Below are 27,318 nucleotides of genomic sequence, written 5' to 3' on the forward strand. Positions count from 1 at the left end.
CACACACACACATGGGCCTCTCCCCCCCCCCCCCCCCCCCCCTTTTCTGAGCCAAGTCTGGGTTTTGGGCATGGCATTCTCACTTTCTGCTGCCCGTGGTTTGAGAATGGGCTTAGTTAGAAATAGAGTGAGAGTTTTATTCCTGCTCGTCGTCCGGTATGGGGAATTCTCTCGGATTGAACTCTTGGGTCGGGTCCAAGGAGGCCTGGATTGAGCAGGGCCGCCAGGGGTTGCGAGGAGGGACCTTGCAATGGGACGAGAAGATTTCCCGTATTCTGCTGTGTTTTCCTCATAGATTTCTCAAAGAGCTTAATCTGTTGGCGAGGCAGGGAGCTCTAGCTCGAGGTCCATAATCCATTTACACTGGGCATTGCGCGAGCCAAGCAAAAAGGTTGGGGGGTGCGGGCTTTGAGCTTAGCAGAGCGAGTCCCACGCCGGATCGAATGGGAAATGGAGAAAGCGAAAAGAAAAATGGACAGGTGGTGGGGTGAGCCATTTGGCATTCCTTTCACTCACTGCTGCTCGTCCAGTGCTTGAATGCTCCCATGGCGGCCGGATGCTTCGCCCAATGACGTTGTCTGTGCATCTGTATGCTCTTTAGCGGCCACACCCCGGTCTCTCGGGTCCCTCGTGCTCTCCTTCGCTCTCGGGCTATCGCTGCATCTGCGTATGTTGCCTCTCTCCCTAATGCTGATGCTTTCGCCGGGTCGGCTTTCTGTTCCTACGTCTGCTTCTGCCCACTGCATGCTTGTTGCTGTGACCTGGTGTACATCAACCTAGAACCTGCACGCCTCAGCCTGCTGCGTTGTCGGATAGCTACCGATACTTTCTACGGACCTGTGTTCCCGCCGTCTTCCTCCTCTCCCATCTACTACCACCTCGCACCTCTAGACCACCTTCCCAACCCCGGAAACACCTCGCGTGCCCTCTCATATTTCCTCCCTATTTTGCTTGCGAATGCGATATCCAAGCCGCGACCCGATAAACCCCCCCCATTGTTAGCCAGCATCTGCTCCAACCGTACGAACTTCACTCCGCATAGCTTCCCGCCGGACTCCTCGAGAAGCGGCCGCCCGGAAATGACGGCGTCACCAACGGGCCGACAATAGCACACCTACATACCTTACCTGCCTCCCTTCTCCCCGGTGCAGCGTATACGACATCACAATGCTCCTCGTCTACCAGGTCGGGAGCGTCAAGATCGGAGAGGTCGTCCGCTATACCGTCACCTATACGCCCTCCCAGGACCGAATCCTGCCCTCACCCGAGCGCCTCTACCTGCGCGTCCGTAACACCTCCGCCATCGCCCTGCGCGCCGCGTTTGTTCATGGCCCCTACACGCTGGGCGCCGCTGCCTACCCGTCCAACTTCAACCCCAACGTCAAGTTTGCGAACCCCCGCCGCTATGGCGTTCCCGAGTTCGAGCCCATGCTCAAGGCTGGTGGCTCGTGGGAGTGCGAGCTGGTGGTGCCGGAGCACATACGACAGAGCGCGGGAACCGGAGGCGGCGGCCACTTTGGCGGTGCGGCCCCAGGAGACCAAGAGACCGAGTGCGCATCGTGGATCGTCGAGGTGTCGTCGCAGGTCATCTTCTCGACTTCGGCCGCGGTCGGGTACGAGGTGACGCTCGCTAGGGACGCAAAGTCGCTGAACCTGAGTTCCTCGCTGCCCGTCATCGGCGGCCAGACCCAAGTACCACAGCCCGGCAGGGTCGCCGACCACCAGCAGAGCGTGGGTGCCAAGGACGGCCACCACCCGGCGCAGCTGAAGGGCGTGTTCTCCAAAGCCATACACCTCAAGGTGGAGGACACGGCCGCTCTGTGGAACACCCCGAGGCTTCCGGGATGGGACGACCTCAACATCGACCGGCTCAAGAGCCGTAACAAGAAGGACCAGCCTGTTGAGAGCGTCACCCAAGAGATACCGCAGGAGGAGAAGCTTGAAATTAAACAAAAGAAGGTGCACTTGGTTGTCCTTACCCACGGCCTGCACAGCAACCTGGGAGCGGACATGCTGTATTTAAAGGAGAGCATTGATCAGACAGTCGCGCAGGCCAAGATTGATGCCAAGGCCAGGCGTGCCAAGGAGCGCGCTGAGAAGGAAGCCAAGAAAGACGGAGATGCCACAGAAGATGATAAAGACAAGACTCAAGACGACAGCCCTGCAGAAGACGATGGGGACGACGAAGAGGTCATTGTGCGCGGCTTCTCGGGCAACGCGACAAGGACAGAAAGAGGTATCAAATACCTGGGTAAGAGGCTGGCTAGGTACATCCTCTCCATGTCGTACCCCGATCAGCCGTTTCTGCCGTCAAAGAAGGGCCACACGGAGACGGCAGTCGCTGCAGTCTTCAACAAAACTGAACCAGACAGTAAGGCGGCTCACAAACACAGCACGATCCATAAAGAAGAAGCCAAAGAGAAGCGTCCTTTCAAGATCACCAGCATCAGTTTCATCGGCCACTCTCTGGGTGGACTGATACAGACATACGCCGTTGCATATATCCAGAAGCACTCACCAGAATTCTTTACCCTAATCAAACCAATCAACTTTGTCGCCCTTGCCACACCGTTCCTCGGCCTCAGCAACGAAAACCCCTTGTATGTCAAGTTTGCCTTGGACTTTGGCCTGGTCGGCAGAACGGGCCAGGATCTTGGTCTTACGTGGCGGGCGCCCACCATCGCGAGGAGCGGCTGGGGCGCCATCGTCAGCAATCTTGGCGAAAGTGCACACAAGAGGGTCATGGGCGAGGTCCAACCCGAGTCGAAGCCTCTGCTGCGGATTCTGCCGACTGGCCCGGCCCATACGGCGCTCAAGAAGTTCCGCAACCGCACGGTCTACTCCAACGTGGTCAACGATGGCATCGTCCCGCTGAGAACCAGCTGTCTTCTGTTCCTCGATTGGCAGGGTCTCGGCCGCGTGGAGAAGGCACGACGAGACGCCGGCTTGGTCGAGACACTGGTGGGCGCCGGCTGGGCGGAACTGACCGGCGGAAGCTTGGCACCGACGCCACGGAGATCCAGCGCCCTCCCTCCGGATGAGGAGGAGCCTGTGGATGACCACTCTGGCAACATCACGCCGACAGCCCCGTCCAACGCTGTTGAGGTGCCGCAGCCGCCGCGGAACGCAATGATGGAGGACGACCAGGCTAGTCTCCGGTCGGTCCCTACGCCGTACAACGAAGCAGGACCCGAGGGCGCAAAGGACGGTGCCAACAACGGACCGTTTGCCGGCTTCTTCTCCCTTTTCAAGGGCAACGAGCAAGCGCAGTCCAAAACGCAACCCAAAACGCCCAGCATGTCCAACAAGCAGCACAAAATCTACAAGCGGAGTCAGACAATCAACTTTGACGAGATGTCGCAAACGTCGGGTTCCAAAGTCACTGCAGGCCACGAGCTGGAGCGAGACCAGCATATTGCGCCGCCGAGAACGAGCTTCTTCGAGTCCGCACACGACCTGATCAACCCCAAGATTCCTACCACCGAGTACCTCATCGACCCCACCAAGCGCCCCAGAGCCATTTTCCACGATCGCGTCTACCATCCGTCGGATATCCCGCCGCCGCCATTGAAGAAGAAGCCCACCGGCTCGCTGGCGTCTCGCAGAAGCACTTTTAGGCGGGCTGCATCGACGGGTTCTGGCGGATCAAGGACCAGCACGGACTCATCGCCTCATCCGTCGCAACGTTTCTCGCATGAAAACACCATGGACTCGACGCGAGACTACGACGACACGGCCAATACGAACCCCGACAAGGGGCCCGATGAGGAGATTGATGGTTCGCAGATGCGGGTTGAAGAGAAGATTGCTCGTGCTTACCACCGTGGCCTAGCATGGCGAAAAGTGCTTGTCAAACTGGAACCCGACGCGCACAACAACATCATTGTGCGTCGGATGTTCGCCAATGCCTACGGCTGGCCTGTTGTGAAGCACCTGGTCGACGCCCACTTCAGCGATTCGGCGACCGCAAGGACCCGTGACGAAGACGAGTCGTCTGGCGAGCTGGCGCTCGACATTGGCCAGGCACCGAACAAGTACGGCGACGAGGTCAGGGATAGCGGTGTGCCATCCAACGATGGCGCGAGCGATAGGCCCACCGGAGGTCTGCTGTCGCCTAACTCACAACGGGAGGCGGAAGACGTGGTGCCAGACATGCAGGCGCCACCCAAACGTCGCTCGTCCTCACGTAGCTCATCGGCCAGCCCGCCCCGGATCACCAGATCGCCTCGGCCACGGCCGGAGCGGGTCGATTCCGTCACGTGGAGCGACCGGGACTGGGCGGACAGCGACGACAGCGAGACAACGGCCACGACAGCCAGCGCCAGGAGCCCCAAGGATACGGAGTTCAAGGACAAGGATAAGGACGGCAACCGGTCGACAGCGCCGCTAGGGGGCTGGAACTGGACGGAGAAGATTGTGGGCAGGGGAGGCTTAACTCGCAAGACGTCCCCGAAGCCGGACGGCAAGAACGACGACGGCGGCGTGGACTAATAGCCAAAAGACGAGGATTGGACGCACATTGATACCTACGTACATATATACTGTTTTAATCGATGAGATCACGTTTTAACGACTTTGGGTGATGACCACTATTATCATATGGCTTGAGATACTCATTAACCGTTCCATCAGCATTATTTTCGAAGAGCTTCAAAGTCGAGGATCTCTTGTTTTGAAGCCTGGCGATGTCGTGGCTCGTCGGATCCAACAAATTGTTGCCATGTAGTCGTCAATCAATAGTTGGCTACTTCGAATCCCATGTGCGGTCCACCGCTTTTCGGGTACATGACTAGCAGCCGATGCGATGCCGGGACCCCTGCATCGTCCCGGTGGCGTCATCGACAAGTGGGAACATGTATAAACGTCTTCTCTCACAGCTCACCTCGAGCCAGCCAAGCCGCTGCAGACAGCCATCATGTTCTTGAGGTCGTTTTCTCCGAGATCGATCAATGGACTCCGACGGGCCCGGCGGGAGTTCTCGACGACGGCCTCTGCGCGAGCCGACTTCACCCACGTCGTGAGTTGAACACCCGCAACAACGCTCCCATGCTCGACACTCGATGCTAACCCACGACAGGTCGTGGGAGGCGGCGCGGTAGGCCTCGCAACAGCGCGCGCCCTCGCCCAGCGCCCGGGGACGTCGACGGTCCTACTCGAGCGCCACGGCGCCGTCGGCACGGAGACGTCGTCGCGCAACAGCGAGGTCATCCACGCGGGCATCTACTACGGGGCGGGGACCCTCAAGACGTCGCTCTGCATCCGCGGCAAGGAGCTGCTCTACGCCTTTTGCCGCGAGCGCGGCGTCGCGCACGCCAACACGGGCAAGTGGATCGTCGCGCAGACGAGCGCCCAGCGCGAGGCCCTCGAGCGCGTGCACGACTTTTGCAACAACGAGATCCACGTCCCCGTGCGCTGGGTCGCGGCCGAGGAGGCGCAGAGGCTGGAGCCGGACGTCCGGGCCGAGGCCGGTGTGCTCGAGAGCCCCACGACGGGCATCGTGGACTCGCACGGCCTGATGGTCGGGCTGATGGGCCTCTTCGAGGATGCCGGGGGCGTCGTGGCGCTGAGCTCCGCCGTGACAGGGGTGACGCCGCTTGGGCAGAAAGGCAGCGCCGGGTGGGAGGTGCGCGTGCGGGATCCCGCGACGGGGGAGGAGAGCGCCGTGACGGCCGAGGTGCTGGTCAACGCCGCGGGGCTGGGCGCCGTCGACGTGCACAACATGATTGTGCCCGCGGCGGAGCGGCGCGCCATGTACTACGCCAAGGGCAACTACTTCTCCTACGCGAGCTCGGCGCCCAAGGTCGGCAGGCTCATCTACCCGGCGCCGGAGCCCGGCGCCGGCGGGCTGGGGACGCATCTGACGCTGGACCTCGCGGGGCGGGTACGCTTCGGCCCGGACGTGGAATGGGTCGATTCGGCCGACGACCTGGCCGTCAACGGCGCCAGGTTGCCGGCGGCCATTGACGCCATCAAGAGATACCTGCCGGGCCTCGACGAGAGCTGTCTGGAGCCGGACTACGCGGGCATCCGGCCGAAGCTGGGCAAGTTCGGGGCCGTGGGGCACGGCACAGGGTTCCACGACTTCATCATCAGGAAGGAAGACGGCTACGAGGGATGGGTCAACCTGCTGGGCATCGAAAGCCCCGGCCTTACGAGCTGTCTGGCCATCGCGGAACGGGTCGACGAGATACTCTACGGGTAAGGTGCTTGCTTGGGCATTCTGGTGTCCGGCTCGAGGTGGCCAACCACCCTTAGGACGTATGCTCTGATACATTGTATTATACACACATGCGCTAAGGGATGCGTCAAAAGACCGCCCATCCAAAAAAAAAAATTTAAGCCAGATTCATACAACGCTGCAGACTTTTTTCTTTTCAACGAATGCGTGTGTGTGTGTGTGGTCAAAATCCATGTCCCATCCTAATCCTTTCAGGTTCCACGACGCCGTCCTAGTAGTTATTTCATATTCGGCTGTACAATCACTGCCACAGTCCGTCATTGGCCCGCCAACGCCAGCAAACAAAATTGACCTATCGCACATCTCTACCGCAACGTCAAGCTGGGGTGGAACTTGCGGCCCTGAACATCAACGTGGAATTCGTAGATGCCGTTTTCGGCTCCCACGTACCTAGGATTGTTAGTGAACATTGCCTATTATATGATGCACAACACTCACAGTATTCTGCCATCCTCGCTCCACGAGATCCCGGCCGTGTTGTCAGGCTCGGGAGGAGCCTCGTGAACGCCATGCTCGAGCACGACACGCCGGCGGCTATTGCGCTCCTCTAGCTCGCGGATCGCAACGGAGTTAAGCAGCGGCAGGATGGATGCGCGATCGCGGTCCCTGTCGCGGTCTCTGACGGCTTGCCTCAGGTCCTGGATGTTGCTCTCGAACGAAAGGCTGTAGAGCGCCTCGAGGTCTGCCCAGCCGCTCCCGGAAGATGTCAGGCTGCGCAGGCCGCTTGTTCCGCGCTGTGCCGCCGCCGAAGTATCGCCTGGCCGTATGCTTGCCGAACGCCTGGGTGGATGAGGATTCGCCAAGTCCAGCATGCGCTCTCGGTCGGTGTTGGATTGCAGAATGAGCCGCTGAGCAGTCCGTATGCGTTCTTGCGCTCGTTCCCTTGAGTCGCGAATGTTTCCGAGGAGGTCGCCAATCGCCCTGGATACGTTCTGGTTGGCGTCGTCGCTCGGCTCGCCGGGCTCGACAGCCGTACGCTCGCGATTTGTCCGCATCGAAGCAGTCTGCTCTCGACGTGCGGCACTGCCGTTCCGTGCCCGCGCCAGTATTTCAGGGTCAATACGGGCACCTCTCCCTCCCAAGGGGGGCATCCCTCCAAAGAACTGCATCGGCGATTGCTGCGACCCTTGCTCTGCCATTCGTGCTGAGATCCGTTCTCTCTGTTCACGCCTCATCCGCTCCTCCTGCAAAGCTTCGAGCACTCGTGTCTCGTCGGGTGTAAGGGCTAGGTGGTGTCGGCCGCTCGGACCGTCACCGCGCCGCCGACGAATCTCGCCGGCGTCTGGCAGGATGGAGGAGAGCGTGTCATTTGGTTCACCGCGGCCCTCAAGCAGCCGAGGATCGATCGTGGCGCGATCGAGGATGGGTATGTGGTCATAGTCTTCAGCGACACTGATGTCTAGGATTTGACGCTGCACGAAGCCACTCCTTAGATCGGCAATACCGACATGGCCGCGGTCTTCTGTCCAAGCCAGGAGATCATAAGGGCCGGGACAGAAAGACATGTCGCGGACAGCTCCAGATCCAGCCATCGGACGTGACGATGTGAAGGAGGTCAACAAGGGATCGGCAACGTCAGGATCAGTGAGGCTCTCGACATCGAATACCGAAATCGTACCGTACTGCGTCCCCACAGCCAAGTACGCTCCAGTGTTGGAGAAACATGCCGCAAAACTCCCTCTACTGTCGGATCCATCGTCCCTGCGCTGGCTGTTGAGTAGGATTTTGCCGCACAGCTCCCAACGGTATTCAGTCTTGTCATCGTTTCTGAATGGACCATTCTCGTCGATGGTTGCCTCAACGCGGTGGTGAATGTACAAAAAGGGGTCGTCGAGGATTGCAATCAGAAGACGGCCGTCAGGCGAAATGATGGCGCGATTGACGTAGTCTGGGTACGTCACAACGTCCAGCGGTTCAACCTTCTCCTGGCTTTCAAAGTCGCGCAATCCAACCAGGACCACCGTCTTGTCATTATTGGCCAGAACGGCAGCGGGCTCGGTATAAGCACCGTGATGCATCGGGCCAGCGGCTGGCGGGAACCACATCGTTATACAGTTGACGCGGTCGCGCGCCAGCTTCTGGCTCCTGGCAACAACACTTTTATTCGCCCTGCTACTCATGTTCACCCGCCGCGATTGGCTGAGAAGGGAGAAGACGTTATCTTCCGGTCGAGTAGAATCGGAATCGAGTCCGAGGGGCAATCGAGCGTCGGGTTCGAGATTGAGTTGGAGACCGAGGTTGTTGTCATCATCGCCCGTGCTGTCCGTCTGAATCGCTGTGAACTCGCCCGTCTCTCCCCCACAACACACCCAACCGTTCTCGGCAACCAGACATCGTGGCGAAAAGGAGAGGAACCTGACGGTTTCGCATTCCTTGGTGGTTGTGTTGAGCCGTTGGACGTGGTTGCTGCCGGCGCCCCCGGGAAAGTAGACGAAACTTTGTTTCTCGGCGCTGATAAGCGATCGAAGTTGCCAGTGTCTGACGAGAGGCTAGGTTAGCATTTATCGCATGCCAGCGCGCTTGACGAGCTGTCGATGGGAGGACACACTGAGATCGAACAGGGATGCGGTAGTGCCTTCGCGGCTTCTTCGAAATCAGGTTGTTCGTCGGGTAATAGCTGCAAGGTCGAAAAGTTAGAAGCGCAACGTACGATGGCGGTTCCTGGTCGGACATACGAGACGCCATCTTTCACAGCCATGATGGCTTATGGAGTGGCCAAAGAATGCGTCAGGAAGCAAACATACAGCTGCCGAAGCACGCGAGGTCGGGCTGCGCCAGTCGTGTACTCAATGCAATGGGTATGTTGAGCAATGCGGCGACAAGCAACGGTGAGAACTTGGCGACCAAAGACGTCGAGGGATGGTTTCGAGCGTTGGATGTCTGGAGGGCTATGAGAGTTGCGCGAGACGAGAGGCAACTTTCCGCATGACGTCCGTGTATGGCGGGAGGGGCCTGTTCTGATTTCCCCTTGGTCCTGGTTGGTCGGCGCTGAGATGCCCTCTAATTACCTAGCAGATTTCTAAGGCGTGGCGGTACCTCTGCAGTACGTACTCGCCTGCTGAAGCTGCTGCGCGGGCTGGTGCGTCGGGAGCTTGGGCTGCTCTGAATTTAGCCTGGGGTCTAAACCGACGCCCATTCCCGCTGTCTACTGAGGGTTTACCCAGAAGACGCCGGATAAAGAGTGTATTGCTGTTCCCTTTTGTTGAATAAGAATTCGGAGAGCTACTTCTCAGGATGGTCTTGAAGACGGGCTTAAAGTCGGCGTCGCTGTTCCATCAACACATCTGCAAATATCCGTTGTTGCCTCATCTACCCCGATCCCCGTCCAACGCCACTGACCCTTGTCCGCTTGTGGGCCCCCTTGTGATCTGTCGGCCCAGCCTACCTAGTGTCACGCAGTGTCTGTACTGACAGCGACATCAGACTAGCTGTTCTAGTCTAGAAGATAAACAAGATAAACTGAAGTTGTATCGGACTGCGATAAAATGCACTGCCCCTGCCAACCTCAAGTCACGAACGAGCCAAACCGAAATTCACGAGAAATGCATATACATTGCAGGTGTAGTGTTATGTCTCAAGCTTGGACCATTACTTTCTGTAACCGGTGGCAAGAGGTTCTCAGCTAGAACTCTGTGTTTTTTTTGTGATATACAAAGCATTTCCGCTTTCTCACGTCGTCGTATTGACATGGCACACAACTTCATGTGGTCAGTAAACCCGATCGATAACTTGTGGTTGGAGTCGTCGCGGTGCTCCAGACAGTTTGACTGACACTTGGAGGTGCAGTTGGCTTTCCAGAAGCTCTCCTCGACGAGAGGAGTTCATTGCACGGCTAAGACAGACGTTCAAAATTCTGCTGATCAAAGAAATCAAACGGTCTGTGTTGAATAAACGGCGAATTCGGAAAGACCATATCGACGAGCTCGGTACAAAGTCCTTGCTAGTCGCGTTTATGTCGAAACGAATACCGCCCATGACGGCAAAGATTGAAAGGAATAAATAGTGGCTAGCCGGTATCAATCATATCGAGTAGGATGTGTGTGTCGTTGAAGACGGGCCTCACAGTCGGCGAGACCTGCTTGAAGCTAGAGCATTGCTGAGGCCATAAAGTCACTGGTCATCAACGGTTGGAGGATGAGTATACTTCCGTATCGGTTTGTGAACCTAGTTGTCGGCACTGCCGCTAACCTATCGGCAGAGCCCCTTATCGTCATGAATAGCAATGACTGCCGTATCTTCTTTCGCAGTCGTTGGCGCAGCAAAGCGATCACTTAGCGTGTTCGCTGCTTAAACTTCTTCAACCTAGCGATTGTATTATTGCAAAGTAGCAGGGCATTGATGCGTCGATGAGTTGGTCTGAAACAGCATGCGGTGTCCCTGTAGAGCCGGACTGCTTTACATATCGGGAAAGAGGTCTCATTCGGACGTGAAGTCTTACTTCACTGGTAACACGACCTCAGTACCTCTGGCCCACTGTCGGGATCCACTCCCGGCACCGGAAGCGCTGCCGTCGAGGCCTGTCGGAGTGGATCCTTGTTCCGCGATGCCTGTTTGCTGAGTGCTGCTTCTTTTGTGAATGTCTCTTTCGTCGCAGAATTTACACTCAATGTTGCGCGCAGCTTGTGGCGGTTCGGATGGGAACCAGCCATAGCCAAACCTTGACCGAAGTCTGTGTCGACTTGAGCGCAACGGTTACATTAATAGCCTCCCAATGCTATGGGAATTCACCCAGTGGTGGACGGGAGGCGAGAGGTGTCCGCATCGAGCATCCCCACGTTCTAGGGGGGGAGATGGCCGTAGATAGAAGCAAGCCCGGCCACTAGTGCCCCAGCAAACCATCAACGCGTCAATACTTGCGCGCCGCCACGGCAAAGAGCTCAAGAGACTCGAAAAATTTACAGCCGAGCTGTCCTAGCTCCGACCCTGGCCGCTGACTCGTCCACTAGCGCCACGTCCATTGCCTGCGCAGGCCGGGCGATCCCGTCACCTCCAGCTTTTTCCCGCCATTCATTCGTCACGTGCGGGACCTTCACCTCCACTGAGAATTTCAGCCGGTGGAGCTTAACCCGTCGGAATAACCAACGCCGGCGTCCCGGCCTGCGGTCTTCGGTCGGCTTCTATGACCGGGGGCGCGCATCATTTTTCGGGTCAAAAAATTTCGACCTGTCCTTGCCATCATCATTTTTTCGTATCCTCAATCACCTCCTCCCTCCCCCCAATCCATCCACTCTGTACTCTATAATAACCGCTTTTCCATTCCTTTCCGCGTGCAATCCTCTTTTCTCCCTCCATCCCCTTTTGTTATACCCACACACAGTCAGGCAAGATGATGTCTGCACGCTTTTCCAGAGCTGTAAGTTTTTTCGCAACAGCTTCCGCGACTCCGTCAAAGTTTGCATGCTAACGCGTAACAGCTCCCCAGAGCTACCAGCTCAGTCGCCCGTTCCGCAGGCTTCGCCCGTCAGCCTTTCGCCTCCAAGTTTGCTCGCTACGAGTCAACGGCGACTGATGGAAAGGTCACCGGCTCCGTGATCGGTATCGATCTCGGTACCACCAACTCTGCCGTTGCCATCATGGAGGGCAAGGTCCCCAAGATTATCGAGAACTCTGAGGGTGAGCAATACCATTGAAGTACCATCGCGCCGCATCAGCAAAAGACTAACTATATCATCAGGTGCCCGCACAACCCCCTCCGTGGTCGCGTTTGCCCAGGACGGTGAGCGTCTTGTCGGTGTCGCCGCCAAGCGCCAGGCTGTCGTCAACCCCGAGAACACCCTCTTCGCCACCAAGCGTCTGATCGGCCGCAAGTTCACCGATGCTGAGGTCCAGAGAGATATCAAGGAGGTCCCCTACAAGATTGTCCAGCACTCCAACGGTGATGCCTGGGTGTCTGCTCGCGACCAGAAGTACTCTCCTTCGCAGATTGGTGGTTTCGTCCTTAACAAGATGAAGGAGACTGCTGAGGCCTACCTCTCCAAGCCCGTCAAGAACGCTGTTGTCACCGTCCCCGCCTACTTCAACGACTCCCAGCGTCAGGCTACCAAGGATGCTGGCCAGATTGCCGGCCTCAACGTTCTCCGTGTCGTCAACGAGCCTACTGCCGCCGCTCTGGCCTACGGTCTGGAGAAGGAGGACGACCGTATCGTCGCCGTCTACGATCTTGGTGGTGGTACCTTCGATATCTCCGTCCTCGAGATCCAGAACGGTGTCTTTGAGGTCAAGTCTACCAACGGTGACACCCACTTGGGTGGTGAGGACTTCGATATCCACCTTGTCCGCCACCTTGTCCAGCAGTTCAAGAAGGACTCTGGCATTGACCTGTCTGGCGACCGCATGGCCATCCAGCGTATCCGTGAGGCTGCCGAGAAGGCCAAGATCGAGCTTTCTTCTTCCCTCTCCACCGACATCAACCTGCCCTTCATTACTGCCGACTCCTCCGGCCCCAAGCACATCAACCAGAAGCTTACTCGCGCTCAGCTCGAGAAGATGGTTGACCCCCTCATCACCCGTACCATTGACCCCGTCCGCAAGGCCCTGAAGGACGCCAACCTCCAGGCCAAGGACATCCAGGAGGTCATCCTTGTTGGTGGTATGACTCGCATGCCCAAGGTCTCTGAATCCGTCAAGAGCATCTTTGGCCGTGACCCCGCCAAGTCTGTCAACCCTGATGAGGCTGTTGCCATTGGTGCCGCCATCCAGGGTGCCGTCCTGTCCGGTGAGGTCAAGGACCTTCTCCTCCTCGATGTCACTCCCCTCTCCCTCGGTATTGAGACCCTCGGCGGTGTCTTCACCCGTCTCATCAACCGCAACACCACCATCCCCACCAAGAAGTCCCAGACCTTCTCCACTGCTGCCGATTTCCAGACCGCTGTCGAGATCAAGGTCTACCAGGGTGAGCGTGAGCTTGTCCGTGACAACAAGCTCCTCGGCAACTTCCAGTTGGTCGGCATCCCCCCTGCCCACCGTGGTGTTCCTCAGATTGAGGTCACCTTCGACATCGACGCCGATTCGATTGTCCACGTCCACGCCAAGGACAAGTCCACCAACAAGGACCAGTCCATCACCATTGCTTCTGGCTCTGGTCTGTCTGACTCTGAGATCCAACAGATGGTTGAGGACTCTGAGAAGTACGCCGAGACCGACAAGGAGCGCAAGGGTGCCATTGAGGCTGCCAACCGTGCCGACAGCGTCCTGAACGACACTGAGCGCGCTCTGAACGAGTATGCCGACAAGCTCGACAAGACTGAGGCTGACGGCATCCGTGAGAAGATTGCCTCTCTCCGCGAGTACGTCTCCAAGAGCTTGGCTGGCGAGGGCAACGCCACCGCTGCCGAGATCAAGGAGAAGACCGACGAGCTCCAGGTTGCCAGCCTGAACCTCTTCGACAAGATGCACAAGGCCCGTGCTGAGTCCGGTGAGCAGCCCGCTCAGGATGCCAACGCCTCTGAGAACAAGGACGGCGAGAAGAAGCCTTAAATGCTCTCTCGTTTCCTAGTTCGTCCTTCCACCACCCGCAAGCCGTTGATGGCTTGCTAGCATGTTTGATTAGTTTGGGCGGGCATAGACTTGCTTCCCTCATGTTTGTATTCCAAGTGTACTCATATTCCGGTCGAATCCGACCCTCTCTCTTCCTTGTTACCCCTTTTACAAATGTTTGTTAATACCTGCGGTCGGCGGTACCGGCGTTGGAGCATCAAAACATTCACACGAGATACCTCTTCGGTATTCATGATATGATCGATGGTATGGATCAAGGGGATAAGACGGGGTTGCATATGTACAAAACCAAACCGAATCTGGAGTAGCTAGATGTGATAATTCTACATCCCCTCTCAAAACAACATTTCAATGTCAGTTCTTCAATGTGACAACCATGTCGTACGTCAACACGTTGAGAGTATAAATTTTTCTATGTCAAGTAGGTAACGAAGTAGCCAGCGGCTATGGTTTGTATTGCTTTTATCTACCAAAACCAAACCATCCCTTCTTCTGCGGTTGCGGCGGCTTGGCCTCGCTCTCGGTAGCCTGCTGGTGCTTGCTGGGCGGCTCGACTCCCTGCGGCTCCTTGCCGGGGTAGTCGATGTAGTTCCAGGCAACATCAAGGAAAATCGGCTTGACAGGAATGGTGGACAGCTTGGGTGGAATGTTGACGAGGTTCGCGAGGTCGATGCCTCCCGAGGGATACTCGCGCAGTCGCTCGATCAGAGGAATGTTCTTGATGTCATCTTCGCTCGAGTCCGACTCCTTCAGCAGATTCGACAGGTGGACGAGTGCGCGGTAACGCTGAAGCTCGCCCTGGAGGAAGTTCGACAAGGATTTGGCGTCCTTGCTAGAGACTTCGATGCTACGGGGAGAGTTGACTTCGGGTTGAGGGCCATCGCCGAGGGTCGAGGCCGCCTCTTGGGCTTCGCTGGTGGCGTGCTTGATGAGAGCCAAGGCGTTGACCGTGTTGCCAATGATGGCATGGGAGCGGGCGATGGAGAGAGACCTACGTCTGTTAGCACGACACAACAGTCAAAGGCGGACGACTCACTTCAGGGCCTGGAAGTACTCTGCGGTCGACTCAAGCTGCTCGGCAAGGTCCTCGTCGTTGGCCACGCCAGGCAATTCCCGCGCAGCCTCAAGACTTTGCAGGGTTCCTTCATAAAGGGCGACTAGCTCCTTCAGTTTGGCTGCTTTGCGGCCAGGTGTCTCTTCCTTGGATTTCTTTGCGGTCTCCCCCTTCTTGGACTTCTTGCGCGATGAACTGTAGTTCTCGGCCAGGCCGTCGTCGCTGCCCGTCAACACGCGGTTTCGGCCGATACGCCAGCTGATCATCTCGTAGTTGACGGCAGTTCGAGTGACCTGCAAGCTCTGCATGCGGGAATCGCTCTGGGAAACACCCTCACCCCGCAACTCGTCAATGGCTTCCTTAGTGGCGTCGGCGGCATCCTGTGTCGCCTCGAGAATCTCATCATACGAGGCAGCCACGTCCCTGGGCTCGGCATTGATAAGAGACGGCCATCGGTCAGACAGTTTCGCCTTTGCCTCTTCCACTCTGCCCCAAGCCAAGGAGATGGCAGCATCTTCGATCTTGACCTCACGCGAGCGCCACGTGAGGGTCCTGGGGGCATTCTCAGCACCCTCGCCCTCCTTGGTGGCCTCTGCCTGCGCCTGCTTCAACAGATTGGGGTCGAGCTCGTTGATCTGCTGCACCAGTGCAGTGTCGGACTGAGGAAATGCGCGTCTGGCAATCGCAGGAATGGGTATCGTACGCGGTGTCTTGAGCTGATAGGCGGCATAGCGGATCGAAGGGTCAATGGTATCGGAAAGGAGGTCCTTGAAGATGTCGCCCTTGGTGGAGGTGGCCATGGCGTTGTAGATGATACGTGAAACGGCATAGCTCCTCAGAGAAGGCTCCCAGTGCTGGTTCTCGAACTGGGCAGCACCACGGATCTGGGCTGCGTAAGCGCGGGACTCGAGCTTGTCGTTCTGTGTGGCACCAGCCTCCGACTGCGAGAGGAGTTCGACGAGTTGTTCGGCAGTCTTTGCGGCCTTTTCGAGTCGAGATACGATGTGTGACCTGGTCTTGCCAGTTACGCCCTTTACATCTGAGGCGTGCGACGACTTGATTGCCATGGCATTGGCCCAGGCGCGCTCGCTCGTGAGCAGCAACAGATGGATGTACCTGGGCGATATCAGCAAAAAAAGCGGACAGGCTCCCGTACGGTGCAACATACTCATGGTTCTCCGCAATCTGCGCAGCAGTGATCTCGCCCTTCTTGCTGAACTTGCCGCGGTTTCTCGTGGCGATGCCTAATTTCTTGCGACTGTTGAGAAGCTTCTTGGCCAACTGGTTCTGGTATGTTGCGTAGTCTCCGTAAAGCAGCGCCGCGTCCCGGCCGGAGACGACCAACTTGGTGATGTCCATGATTGTGGCGGCGTCGAATTCGATCAATTCGGTCGTCGCAAGCAGGTCGTCGGTGGGAGTAGACTTCGCGACAGACCAGATGATGTCGAATCGACCTCTGCTGCTGCGCGGCGGGGGATGGTGGGGCTCGCACCTAAGGTTCCCAGTGTCCTTTCCAGGCGCAACTGACTGTGGGATTGTCAAAATTTAGAGGTGTGGTGGGAGACAGTACTAATGGCACCCCCCACTGGCACTTTGCAGAGCCATGTTTAAGGATCTGGGTAGGTAGGTAGTTGGGAACTCGGACCGAAGATATTCCTCTGCCCCTAGTGATTGGCCGAAGCTCCCCAAAAAAGTACATGACGGCGGGTGGATTATGGACTGATACCTTGGAGATGGACTCGATCTTTCACGCTCGTCGGCTGTCCCTTTGTCTGTGCTTCTTGCAGATTTCACAACCCGCTCTTTGACAGATGTGTCTTGGTGAACTTTTTACGCTGATTGCCACTAAATTTGTCGTGTGACCGCCTCGGTAAGGTGGCCGGATTAGCTCGGGCAAACGCCTCCCGTCATCGACGTCTTCGATTTCGTACGCAGAGAGACTCCACCCAAAACTTTTCCCGAGTTGTTCGACCCGACAATACCAAAGACTGGCGCCGACGACATCCAGACCAGCATGTCCCCGAGTCCTTTTGATGTCCGCCATACATAGTCGACAGGTATCGCGTTGGTGACAGTCTCAATCCCAATGCTTGAGAGAACAGCGGCGACCCTGGAATCATGCACCAGCTTTCATGCTCTTCCATCCGCCTCACGATCACTCAGAAGCCGGCGCAAACTGCACACCGGCTTCTGGCAGCATGGTGCCGCCGCCATAGACATCTCCAGCACGGAGCTGGCCATGCAGCCCAATAGCGCCAGCTTGTCCGTCCCCGAATCGATCACACGACCACCCGAAACCCTCGCCGCATCCACTTTCCTCCTCGACTTCCTCTATCCCAGTGGGACAGCCGCATTCTTGCGCAAGCTTGCTCCGGGTCTGCCCGATCATCATCAAGCGTCTATTCGCCGACTTCCTCGCCGGTCCAGGCCCTTCACCTCGTCCACTGTTGCGAGCCCGTCACAAAGTAACGACTCCCGACCGATACGATACGGCCAGACCGCAGGCTCATCTGTCATAGAAGAGCGCCAGCCATCTGGCTATGAAGAAATCGACCCGGCAGAGGAAAAAGAGTTTGAGGACGAGGAAGAAGATGAGGATGCGGTCACGAATTCGCACGATACCCACAGCGGCCCCTCGTATGCTGGAGCAGGATCGCGGCCAGATTTAATGAGGAAGCTGATGGCAGAGAAAGACACGGAGTATTTCGGTTCGATATGGCAGCTTTACTCGCAACTGGAACCGAGTTTGCAGCCGGAGCTTCGCCCAGAAGTCATTGTGTACCTGTATCGGTCTACAAATGTCATTGACGCCCGCAGGGTTTCGCTCTTGTTCTCTGAGATGGACGCTAGCCAATGGACGCCAGAAATTCTAACATCGGCGGTTGCGGCGCATCTGTGCCTTGGACGCGAGACAGAAGCACTTGCGCTATATAACCAAGGACTGGACGCAAAGGGCATGGTCGGCGGGCTGGACGAGCTGCTCCAATACGCCTTCAAAAAGGCTGATTGGAAGAGAGTCAAAAACGTCTGGGTATCCTACCACGCAAGCGATGCGTATCGCGACGCCGATCTAGTGCGGGTGGGAGCGTTGTCCTCTGTTTCTAATATCGGGAAGCTTGTTCTCCAATTCTCACGCTTTATAAGGACGGAACGAATGGACGAAGATGTGGCGCAAAGCCTCAGTGTACTTCTCAAGCAAGCAGCTCAAGCCGCGCTTCGGCATCCTTGCAAACCAGAGGAGGCCCTGCCACTACTCAGGATCATCGACTCGGCGAAAATGTACGTCACCTACATCCGCGAAGCCTTGGCACGGGGTCAGCGAGAGTGCTTGCCTGAAATATACCGCGTCTACCGGGACTTGCCCAACACGACGATGCCTCACGGAATCCTGCATGGCATGTTCGATGTCTTTTACCCCGATGACGTGGTGGGCCTCGAGCAAGTATACGAGGACTTTCACAGATCAGACCGTGGGAAGCTAGATCGACCGGCCTTCAAGAAGTACCTCTCATTCTACGCGTCACGCGGCGATACCAAGTCTCTCGAGCGCCTATCTGACACCTATATTCGTACCTGGAAAACTGACGCCGTTGTACTCTTTAACAACATGATCAACGCATACGCAAATCTAGGAGATTACGACAACGCTCGACGAGTGTTTGATGAGATGAGATACAAGCACCGAATGAAAGTGGGTACGGATAGCTGGAACCAGCTTCTCAAGAGCTGTCTGCAGCAGGCAACGTATGACCGCGCCAAAGTGGTCTTCGAGGAGCTCTGCGGAGCCACTGAGCCCAATGCGGTGACGTTCGCGACCATGATGTCGCTGGCGGCATCGAAGGGTGACCTTGAATTTACTCTCGATCTTCTCCAACAAGCTCGGTCAAGACAGGTCAGAACCGACGTACCTATTCTGCAGGCCGTTGTCAGGGCCTACTGTTATAACGGGCGGTTCCGAGAGGCTCTGGCAACTTGCATAGAGGCCAAAAACACAAATGTCCCCGGCAACCAAGCTGAGCTCTGGAACACCTTGCTGCGTCGCCATTCGGACCGCCGGGATTTTGACGAGGTCTGTGAGGTCGTTGCTCTTATGTCCCAACACGACATACCCTGGACGCCCGAAACCCATAAAGTGTTGTTGAAAGCGTTGGTGGATTGCAAGCAAGCTCACCCCGCATACAAGGTGCTGCATAAAACTGTCCGGCACAAATCGTTCGCTCTTGACCCAGAGCACTTGGTCACTGTTATGGAGGGCGGTCTGCGGTTGCGCCAGTTGAGATGGGCGAACAGGTTTGATAAACTGCGAATCCACGCTGGACTACCGCTTTCGATTGATGCCCGCCTTGCGCAGACCCGTGCCTTGTTCAAACAGCAACTATTTGGCAGCCGTCAGAAGCCGGGGCAAGTCGATGCGGCAGAGGATTTGATGAAGTACATACGGCAGATGGTTGAAGATTTAAAGACAGATACACAGATGGACGCGGGTCCCGGCAACGACACCCAGCATCCATTGAAACGCGCAGATGCACTGTATCGCTTGCGACAACTTCTGATCAAAGCCATCGCCCTTTTCACTCGATACCGCGATTACGAGTCGGCCAGAGAGCTCCGGAAGCTGCAGGAGAGCCTGAGCCAAGAAGGCGTCATGCCAGCCCTCAAGGATCTGTCGGTCGAGATGCTGCAATCGCTCCTGCAGGAGAACGTACATGAGAAGAAGTACGACGCCGCCAAGAAGACTTGGGAGCTCATTTGGCAAAAAAGTCTAGCACTCGCCAGGCCAGCATCCTACCCGGGCCATGGTCCGAGTGCTGTATTGCCACGGTATCGCTACTCCCTGTCCAGATCGTTTGGGGCTCTGCAAGAGATGTTCACGGAGCTGCGGGACTCCAAGAGCCTCAAGGCAAACCTTGACCGGCTTCTGGATGCAGGCTTTCTTCTCGACAACCGCGCCATGAACCACGCCTGTCAAGCACTTGCCCAGATGGACTACTGGCTGGAAGCCTGCAAGCTCTGCGAACAGCACCTTATGCCGAACTGGACGGGATGGCAGGTCAACCGAATCAAGGGCGGCCTCAAGATGAATATTCCCCTGGGGGAACGGCGCATAGGCAGGGCGCCGCAGTGGCTGCGGCCAACATCGTACACCCTCACCGTTCTTGCCAGGGAGTACAGCGATCTGGAAGGGATGGCGCCGTGGTCGTCTGCCGCTGCGGAGACGGCCCGCATTCTCCAGGAGCAGTGCCCTCGTGTCGTGAAGGCGCTTCGAAGCCTGCCATACTCTGGCATCGGCATCGAGAAGGAGGTTTTCGGTCGACAGCAGGCCTCGTCTCCAGCGCCTCGGACGAGGCTGCAAGAACCGTCGGGCCAGCGGAAGCCCACGTTGGCGGCAAAGTAGGAAACCCCCGGTGAAGGAAGATTCGCAGGTAGATGTTGCATCGGTGACGGGGAAGGAATCGCAGGTGCAGCAACAAGAACCAATCTCTTCAGCAAAAGAGATTATAGAGAAAAAGCCGACTGGCGAGCTGGCTTCCTCGAAGAAGCAGCAGCAGCAGCAGCAAGACTCGTCGTCGTCTGCGCTTGAGGAAGACGCCGAGACCACGGCTAGCGAGCCGGCTTCGTTCCCGGAGACGCAAGGGGAACCAAAGTGAGACGGCCAGTGTGTATGAACAGCGATATCTTGTACAAGACTTAGACATGGGCACTTGTTGCGGTAGAAAGGGGTGGCTGGGCATTATCAAGCGACGATGTTATAGAGTGACTTGATTGTTTTTATTGCATTTCTTCTCCTTTCCACGCAAAAAAAGGGTGTAACAATACAGCTTTTTCCTTCCTAGCTCGCTCCGCTTTCGAATCTAACATAATACCACTTTTTCCCTCTCAAACAATGCGCGCTTCGTGGCTGAACAAACATGACGGGAAGAAAGAATTGAAATATGTCTCGCAAAACCCCGTCTAATCGCTCGCTATACCGTCCTTGCGAGACTGCATGATCCCCTGCACCTTGCCAACCATGGTGCCGCGCATGCCCTCGTTCTGCGCGTCGCGGCTCGCGAGGCCGAGGTTGCTCCTCTGCATTACGAACAGCGCGGCCGTCGGCGCGTCGGTGCTGTAGTCGAGGTGCGACGAGAAGATGAAGTCGCCGCCCTCGCAGATGTTGTCGCCGGCGTGGCAGACGACGAGCAGCCGCGAGCCGTCGACGCCGGGGACGGCCGCGCCGCCGAGGGGGTCGCCGAAGAGCACCACGCTCGAGATGCGGGCCTGCTGGTCGGGCGGCAGCTGCGAGATGGCGAGGCGGGCCACCTGCGAGCCCTGCGAGTAGCCCGACACGGTGAGACGCGTGTTGGGGCACATGGTTAGCGTGCGGGAGGCCACCTGCGCGCCCGAGGTGGCGCCCGTCATCGAGCCGCCCGCGAAGAAGCCCGGCGGGTCCGCGGGGTACTGATTGACACCTTGGATGGAGATGGTGCCGGTGCCGTTCATGTACGTTCTAAGGGCGTCGAAGAAGGGCGGGCCCGTGAGGAAGCCCACGTTCCCTGATGGATGTCAGCCGGTTGCATTTGTTAACGAGCCCCCCTTCATCATCTCAAGACATACCAGGTTCATTCGTTCCCCTCGCAAAGATGACGGCAACATCCGGACACGTCACGGCCGACGTCGAGTTCCTTACGGGCAGGCCGGTGGTGCTGTTGACCCCCAGCATGTTGTCCAGGTCGTTTTGGGTGATTCCATTCTCGTCGACAGTCTCCTTCAGCGCCCTCACAACGAGGATCGTAGTGCTGACGACCTTGTCCACCACCAGGCTGGAGAAACGGTCGAGGATGTCGAGTTTGCCGGAGAGCAGACTCGACAAGTCCCGGTCACGGGGCTTTGGTACGGTCAACGCCGTCGTCTGCTGGCACAGCAGCGCCGCCGACAGGAGGACTAGAGACCGCCTCATCGGGCCCCTGTTGTTGCCAATGACGTTGTTGCAAGAATGGGGGGGTGTTATATTTCGTTCGGATTACTGGGTGGGATGGTCGCCAAGGGGTCGGACAAGATCCGCAGAGCCGCAGGGTGAGCAAGATCCTGATCGGCCAAGATTATCTCAACACAGTTAAAGAAATCAGAAGTGGAAAGGGGGTGTCCAGGGTATTTCAAAGCTTGGACGTGGCCGCGAGACGTGGGTGGGAAGATGCGTCACAACCACATGGGCTGAAGAACCTGCAAAGCCAAGTATCCCACGCCGGCCATTGCGTATTTGGCGGTCCCCTCATCCGTCCACGAATGACGCAGCCCGGCTTGCGCTCAGAGACATCCACGAGGGGAATCATCGGGAAGATGGCCAGAAGCCGCACGCTCTGCATCATACAGCCGAAGGCGAAGGCGTTTCAGCCCGCTGCGGGCGACGGCGAGGACGTGCCGGAGTGAAACCGTCTGATATCGACAACGGATCGATTTAAAGCCCAATGACAGCGCAAGAGTCGTGCTTGGACACGAGTTACGTTGGACTGGCAGCTCCTTCGTCATCGAGGTAATTAGCAAAAAGCCTCGGTTGCGGGGAGGATCGGGGGCGCACTGCTCGGAACCACTCCTCCTGGCCCGATGTCTGGGGACGCAGGAGTTGATTCTTCTCGATGCAGCCGTTTATCTGTCTGGGTGATCGATCTACGTTGCATCTGGTCAACAGACAGTCTGACGTTGCCAGTCTGGACTCACCTAACAGTGCCGAATGTGCGTCTTCGGCCCGCTTCCTAGGCGCGCCGTCCGTGTCCTTGCAGGGTACGTGCCGCCGAGTGCCTGTGGTCGACCTCGCACTCGGGCGGCGGAGAGCTGAGAGACCCCGTCGGATCCCAGCGAGAGCCAGACGATGAACAAGGCTCGGGGAGGCATCTGGCGTCCAGTCTTCGTCACGCCGTGAGCTCGGGGAGCGTTCATAGGGTCCTACTTAGCCACACATGGTAAGATGCCTGGGAAGCCAGGATGAGTAATTACGTTTTATATTTCCCGTAGATGGTGCCGTCCTAGCACACAACCATAAACTCAAACGCCGTCTATGATACCCTCCGTATGACAAACTCCAATCCGTAGTCCCAAGCCCATATAACCCAGAGTGGTAAATACGTAGTGATGCGGTATGTACAATATGTGACTTACTCCGGACTCTCCCGACTGTCCGAAGGCAGCTCGCCCTGGTTCTGTACTCCGAGGGACCGAAGCCGCTGAGAAAGTAAACCTTCCGTGCCTCCTGGGCTTCCGCGCCCAGATGGGACAAACGCGTTGCCGCCGTACCCAACGTCGCCCTTGTTCAGCTTTTCGTATCGAGCGATGTGAGCCTCCCAGCCGTCCTTGGTCGTCGGCCTGCTTGCTTGTGAGTACTGCGGCGAGAGGATTCCCGGAGTGGTGGTCGTAGTGTTGGTGCTGTCGCTGATGTCGCTCCCGAGACGAGGCCGCCCTGAGAGAGCGAACGGAATGGCCTCGACCGGCTGAGTGTTGTCGCCGAAACTGAAAGGAGACGGCGACGACTTCTGTCCCGTCGCTTGCGGGGACTGCGAGAGCCCGTCCGGTCCGTCGAGCCCGTAAATAGACTGGCCTAACGAAAAGCCCGCGCTGCGCCTCCTGAAGGCCTTCTCGGCCGCAAGCGTTGCCGCGGGGCCGCTGCTGTTGGATAGCGGCGGGTGCATCACTCGGATGGGCTTGTACGGCGTGTACCGAGGCTCGGGGCACGTAGTCTCGTTGCGCAGCTTCTCCTTGCCGTCGGGAACCCGGTTGGCGAAAACGATGCGAATGCTCTTGTAGAGATAGTATCGCCCTTTGGCGGGGCAGCAAATGTGCAGATGCACGAGATAACGCAAGATCGGTCGATCCGAACCCACAGCCTCCTCAAGCCCAGGCGCGTTCTCAATGATGGGACCAGCTGAGTAGCTCCGTTGTCGGATAAAGGTCTTCGTCCCGGGTTCCATGCCAGCAAGATCATATGGGACCAGAAACAGCTTCACGGCCGTCTTGTTCGGGTTCTTGATCACAATCTGGATCTGGCCCTTTTCGGGTATCCGATAACTTCCACCCGGCGGCGCTCTCGGTGACCCTGACCTGCGCCTCGCACGCTGCGCTCGGCGTGCCTCGCGATCCGAACCGTCCGCCATTGCAGGGCCGTCGCTCATAGTCACATTGTCTTCGACGATCCTTCGATCAGCGACCCTGGTCTGCATCTTCCTCTTCGAACGCTGCCCGTCTTCGGGGTTCGGCAGACCGTTTTCCAGGTCAATTTGCCCAACGTACGGACTCGGCCCGTCTTCTGATCGTACGCGACCTTGTGATGTTCCTCCGTAGCTGTAGAATACAGCGGGAAAGGGCAACGTAACGTGGGGCGGACACCTTAAACTAGACTTGCATTTCCCTAGACCCAGCACACCAATCTGAGCAAGAAAATCGAGCGGTTTCGACGGCGTCGTCGACATTCGGCCTCGAAGGATGCTCTCTTCGTAGGACCCGACCATGGACGCATGCTGCAAGGGGGAAGTATCTGCGTTGAAGGAAGGTCGCCTGGGTCTCAGAAATGCGGGCGTTTGCGGCGAGGTCCCGGCGAGTATCACCTGGGAGGCAGACGTAAGAGACCGCCGTGGTTGGTGTGCTTGATACGGCAGCACTGCCCCTCGTTGCAAGGTTTGCCTGTGAAGTGCAGGGTAACTCGGCGACGGAACAGCAAACGGCGAACCCACGGCCGAGTTCAGCGTGTGCCGGCGCGAATTCACGTTCAGGGGACTCGCTGTGATATTGATGCTGTGTAGCGGTGCCGACAGGTCAACGTCGTCATTGCTCTCGGATTGGACCAGCGGGCTCGTTGGCGGCTTGTATACGAAACTAGACGAGAATGACGAGGACAAAGACGATGGCACAGATCTGTAGTCGTCATGCGCGGCCGGGAACGGTATTCTCCCCTCTAACCGAAACGCCGAAAAGTCTCGCGGGGGCGACGTTGCGATCCACGAGTTGCGAGACGCCAAGCACTCGGTGTGCCTGTGGTTGCTCTCTTCCAGCTCCTCTTGCGCCCCTTGTTGCTTTCCTCGCGGTTGGTCCTCGGTGAAGTCGCCGCTGTGCAGGGCAGACCTTGGCCTTTGTATTCTTAATCCTTCGCGTAGCCTCTCATCATCCTCTTGTGGCCCATCCGCCTTCTCTGGAGTGATGCTCGCCGGGGGTAGTAGGTTGGATGAGCTCGATAGCGGGCGCGAGTTTCGCGGCGTGGTTGGACGGGGCAGGTTGTTGAACAGCGACTCAAGCTGGGTGATGTTGTGAGCAAACGGGGCGTCTTTGGCGTTTCTAGGTGATCCTACATGGCGGTTCGGGACCCAAGTCGGGCTCTCCCCACGCTTCAGTCGCTCAATCAACTCGGCTCGATCCGACGTGACTGCGGCGGAGTCGCTCTCCGGGGTCGACGGTCTCGGGCTTTCCAGAATGGGTCCCTCGCAAAGCTCCGTCCGAATGCTCTCTTCGGAGAGCTTCCTCGCCAAGGACGGCATGGTGGTTTGCTGGTGAAAGGAGGCCGGCTCGGTCGCACCCGGGCAATCAGCGGCGGGCGGCGGGTGTTCGAGATCGTCCTGGAAGATGGGCATGGTTTGGTCGGCAAGGTCTGAACCACAGCGCGGCTGCGGCTCAGATCTGGTGTCGAGTTCGCAATTTTGGCGGTGGTCAAGGAGAAATCGACCATGCCTCCTGTCGTCTCTTTGCTCCGGTTGTGGGTGAGTTTGTGTGGTTGGTGGTGGTGTCTTTGTCAGGTGGTTTCGTCGTGTTAGTCACCAGGTTAATTATTCTTTAACAAACGGGTCTGGCGGTAGGACGTCATATGCGCACCGCTTCGCCCCGACACCCCCGATTTCGCTCCCTGTCCCTGACTTGGGTTCTGAGTCAAGCAAGGGTACCGGTGGTTCACTGGCGCCAGTAGTGTATCGAGAAATGGGCTATCCGAAATGAAGAAATGCGATACAAACGACAACAGGGAGACGGCGCTGGCACCAGGAGGGGTTGGAGAGTTGCGGTCAGTCTTCACAGCGACAAGCGATGGTGACATGCATGCAGGTAGGGCCGGGTAATTAAGGACTTGAAGCTTGTCGTTCGTCGGACCAGCCGCCAGCGGCCTTGGGAACCAAGGCGAGTTACGTGGAGGGGGACTGGACTTGCTGTTTGGTTGGTAAAGTCACGGTCACTGGCCACTGCAAACGCTATCTTGGGAGTCTGGTCAGCTGCACACTTGCCGGTTTAGCGAGGAACGGCACCAATCCCCAGAGGGGCTGCGGGGCCCGGAGGAAGCCCAGGATCGCCTTGTACACTACAGTGGCTTATCGTATCTCCCTGCTGTACATGCTTAGTGTAGGGAGTGACAGACTCGAGAGACAGACTCGAACGTCCCAACACCCTCCGTGCCTCCCTGAGCCCTCGGTGATGAGTGTCCCTTGAACCGACATGCCGACCCTGGCTCATGCATCCACCGGAATCCAGCAAGACAGGTTCCTAATCGCCACTAATCCGCCGCAGATCCACTCTCATCTGCGCTGGCACTTGGCCTGGGGTCGTGTCCCACTGGCCTGATGCAGCTTGCGACCTGCATTACGACTTGTCATGCCCGACTCGAACAAACACAAAGAGGCGCTGTAGCCACCGAGAAAAGTTTCAATGCAGTACGAGTGCACAACTTTTGCCTGGCACGCCTGGGCAGCAACAAAGCATCGTGTCACAACGCGGCCCAAAGGCTCTGCACGAAAACGAGGAGGCAGCGAGAGGGGAAATCAAGCTCTGTTAGTTGCTTGGAAAGTCTCTGGCTGAGCCATGACCTGAAACGCACGGCAGGTATTGAAGCCGAATCAACGCCTTGACTCAACGCTTCGCCACGAATCCTGTTCCTAGTTGGTTCGCCCTGGAACCTGTCCAGCAGGCTTGCATTCGCAACAAACAACTTGGCGCCCGAGCTGCGCTCGGCGCCAGAGTCCGGGCTGGTCGGTATCGGCCCCACATCCGACTCCTTCTCTACGCCGTGTCGTTCCGACGGGAAGCCGGCGTGTCAGTCTTGCGTGGGAATTCGTGCTGGCCTTCTCTGTCGTCGACTCGGAGTGCTCGTGGTCTTTCCACTGTCGCTTGGGTGCTCAGCAGTCTGGACAGGTAGAACTGACGAGCGTGCTTGAAGGAACCCCCCTAGAAGGCTCATCTCAGCCCCCGCGACCAGCGATGTTTTGAGTGTCTTGCAAAGATCTTGATACGACGCCAGACTTTCCGTTCTATCTGTCTGTTGATACCGTATGCAGGGTTCTCGTCACCCTATAATTAAAGTTATGCTTGGTCATCAAGAAAGCGGCCACTCACGTGGTAGACTTGTCCTGTATCCAAGGGTTCGATACTCGATGTGCAAGGTTTGGGTTTTGACATCTACCCAGCACCACAGACATCGAGACTATGCCTCAAACTCTTTGTTGCTCTCAGCCCCGCTGCGGCATCTCTCATGGTCAGACCACTAAAGCTTGGAGGCTCTTCCACTGTTAAGCGCCCCTAAAGCGATTCCGGG

General features: G+C 57.4%; 8 protein-coding genes across 8 annotated transcripts; 4 read left to right on the top strand and 4 right to left on the bottom strand.

Moving 5' to 3' along the window:
• Positions 1-1,167: 1,167 nt before the first annotated feature.
• Positions 1,168-4,491, top strand: ColSpa_05742 (putative lipase YOR059C; the record flags this gene model as incomplete). Its single annotated transcript, XM_049271954.1, has 1 exon — positions 1,168-4,491. One exon carries the CDS (start codon positions 1,168-1,170, stop codon positions 4,489-4,491), a length of 3,324 nt encoding a protein of 1,107 aa, XP_049127911.1.
• A 424-nt stretch (positions 4,492-4,915) lies between these two features.
• ColSpa_05743 (L-2-hydroxyglutarate dehydrogenase, mitochondrial) lies at positions 4,916-6,202 on the top strand (the record flags this gene model as incomplete). Its single annotated transcript, XM_049271955.1, has 2 exons — positions 4,916-5,017; positions 5,078-6,202. 2 exons carry the CDS (start codon positions 4,916-4,918, stop codon positions 6,200-6,202), a joined length of 1,227 nt encoding a protein of 408 aa, XP_049127912.1.
• Positions 6,203-6,543: 341 nt separating this feature from the next.
• On the bottom strand, positions 6,544-8,283 carry ColSpa_05744 (uncharacterized protein; the record flags this gene model as incomplete). The annotated part of the gene is made up of 2 exons (XM_049271956.1): positions 6,544-6,628; positions 6,677-8,283. The coding sequence occupies 2 exons, from the start codon at positions 8,281-8,283 to the stop codon at positions 6,544-6,546; spliced, it is 1,692 nt and encodes a 563-aa protein (XP_049127913.1).
• Positions 8,284-11,564: 3,281 nt separating this feature from the next.
• ColSpa_05745 (heat shock protein) lies at positions 11,565-13,714 on the top strand (the record flags this gene model as incomplete). The annotated part of the gene is made up of 3 exons (XM_049271957.1): positions 11,565-11,591; positions 11,653-11,851; positions 11,913-13,714. The coding sequence occupies 3 exons, from the start codon at positions 11,565-11,567 to the stop codon at positions 13,712-13,714; spliced, it is 2,028 nt and encodes a 675-aa protein (XP_049127914.1).
• A 483-nt stretch (positions 13,715-14,197) lies between these two features.
• Positions 14,198-16,148, bottom strand: ColSpa_05746 (signal recognition particle subunit SRP72; the record flags this gene model as incomplete). Its single annotated transcript, XM_049271958.1, has 3 exons — positions 14,198-14,726; positions 14,772-15,905; positions 15,958-16,148. The coding sequence occupies 3 exons, from the start codon at positions 16,146-16,148 to the stop codon at positions 14,198-14,200; spliced, it is 1,854 nt and encodes a 617-aa protein (XP_049127915.1).
• A 727-nt stretch (positions 16,149-16,875) lies between these two features.
• On the top strand, positions 16,876-20,184 carry ColSpa_05747 (putative peptidase; the record flags this gene model as incomplete). The annotated part of the gene is made up of 1 exon (XM_049271959.1): positions 16,876-20,184. One exon carries the CDS (start codon positions 16,876-16,878, stop codon positions 20,182-20,184), a length of 3,309 nt encoding a protein of 1,102 aa, XP_049127916.1.
• A 557-nt stretch (positions 20,185-20,741) lies between these two features.
• ColSpa_05748 (cutinase) lies at positions 20,742-21,726 on the bottom strand (the record flags this gene model as incomplete). Its single annotated transcript, XM_049271960.1, has 2 exons — positions 20,742-21,322; positions 21,384-21,726. 2 exons carry the CDS (start codon positions 21,724-21,726, stop codon positions 20,742-20,744), a joined length of 924 nt encoding a protein of 307 aa, XP_049127917.1.
• Positions 21,727-22,918: 1,192 nt separating this feature from the next.
• On the bottom strand, positions 22,919-25,378 carry ColSpa_05749 (uncharacterized protein; the record flags this gene model as incomplete). The annotated part of the gene is made up of 1 exon (XM_049271961.1): positions 22,919-25,378. The coding sequence occupies one exon, from the start codon at positions 25,376-25,378 to the stop codon at positions 22,919-22,921; it is 2,460 nt and encodes an 819-aa protein (XP_049127918.1).
• Between the last annotated feature and the right edge of the window lie 1,940 nt (positions 25,379-27,318).

The sequence above is a fragment of the Colletotrichum spaethianum genome (genome assembly GCF_022836535.1).
Source record: "Colletotrichum spaethianum MAFF 239500 DNA, contig13, whole genome shotgun sequence".
NCBI classification, from domain to species: Eukaryota; Fungi; Ascomycota; class Sordariomycetes; order Glomerellales; family Glomerellaceae; genus Colletotrichum; species Colletotrichum spaethianum.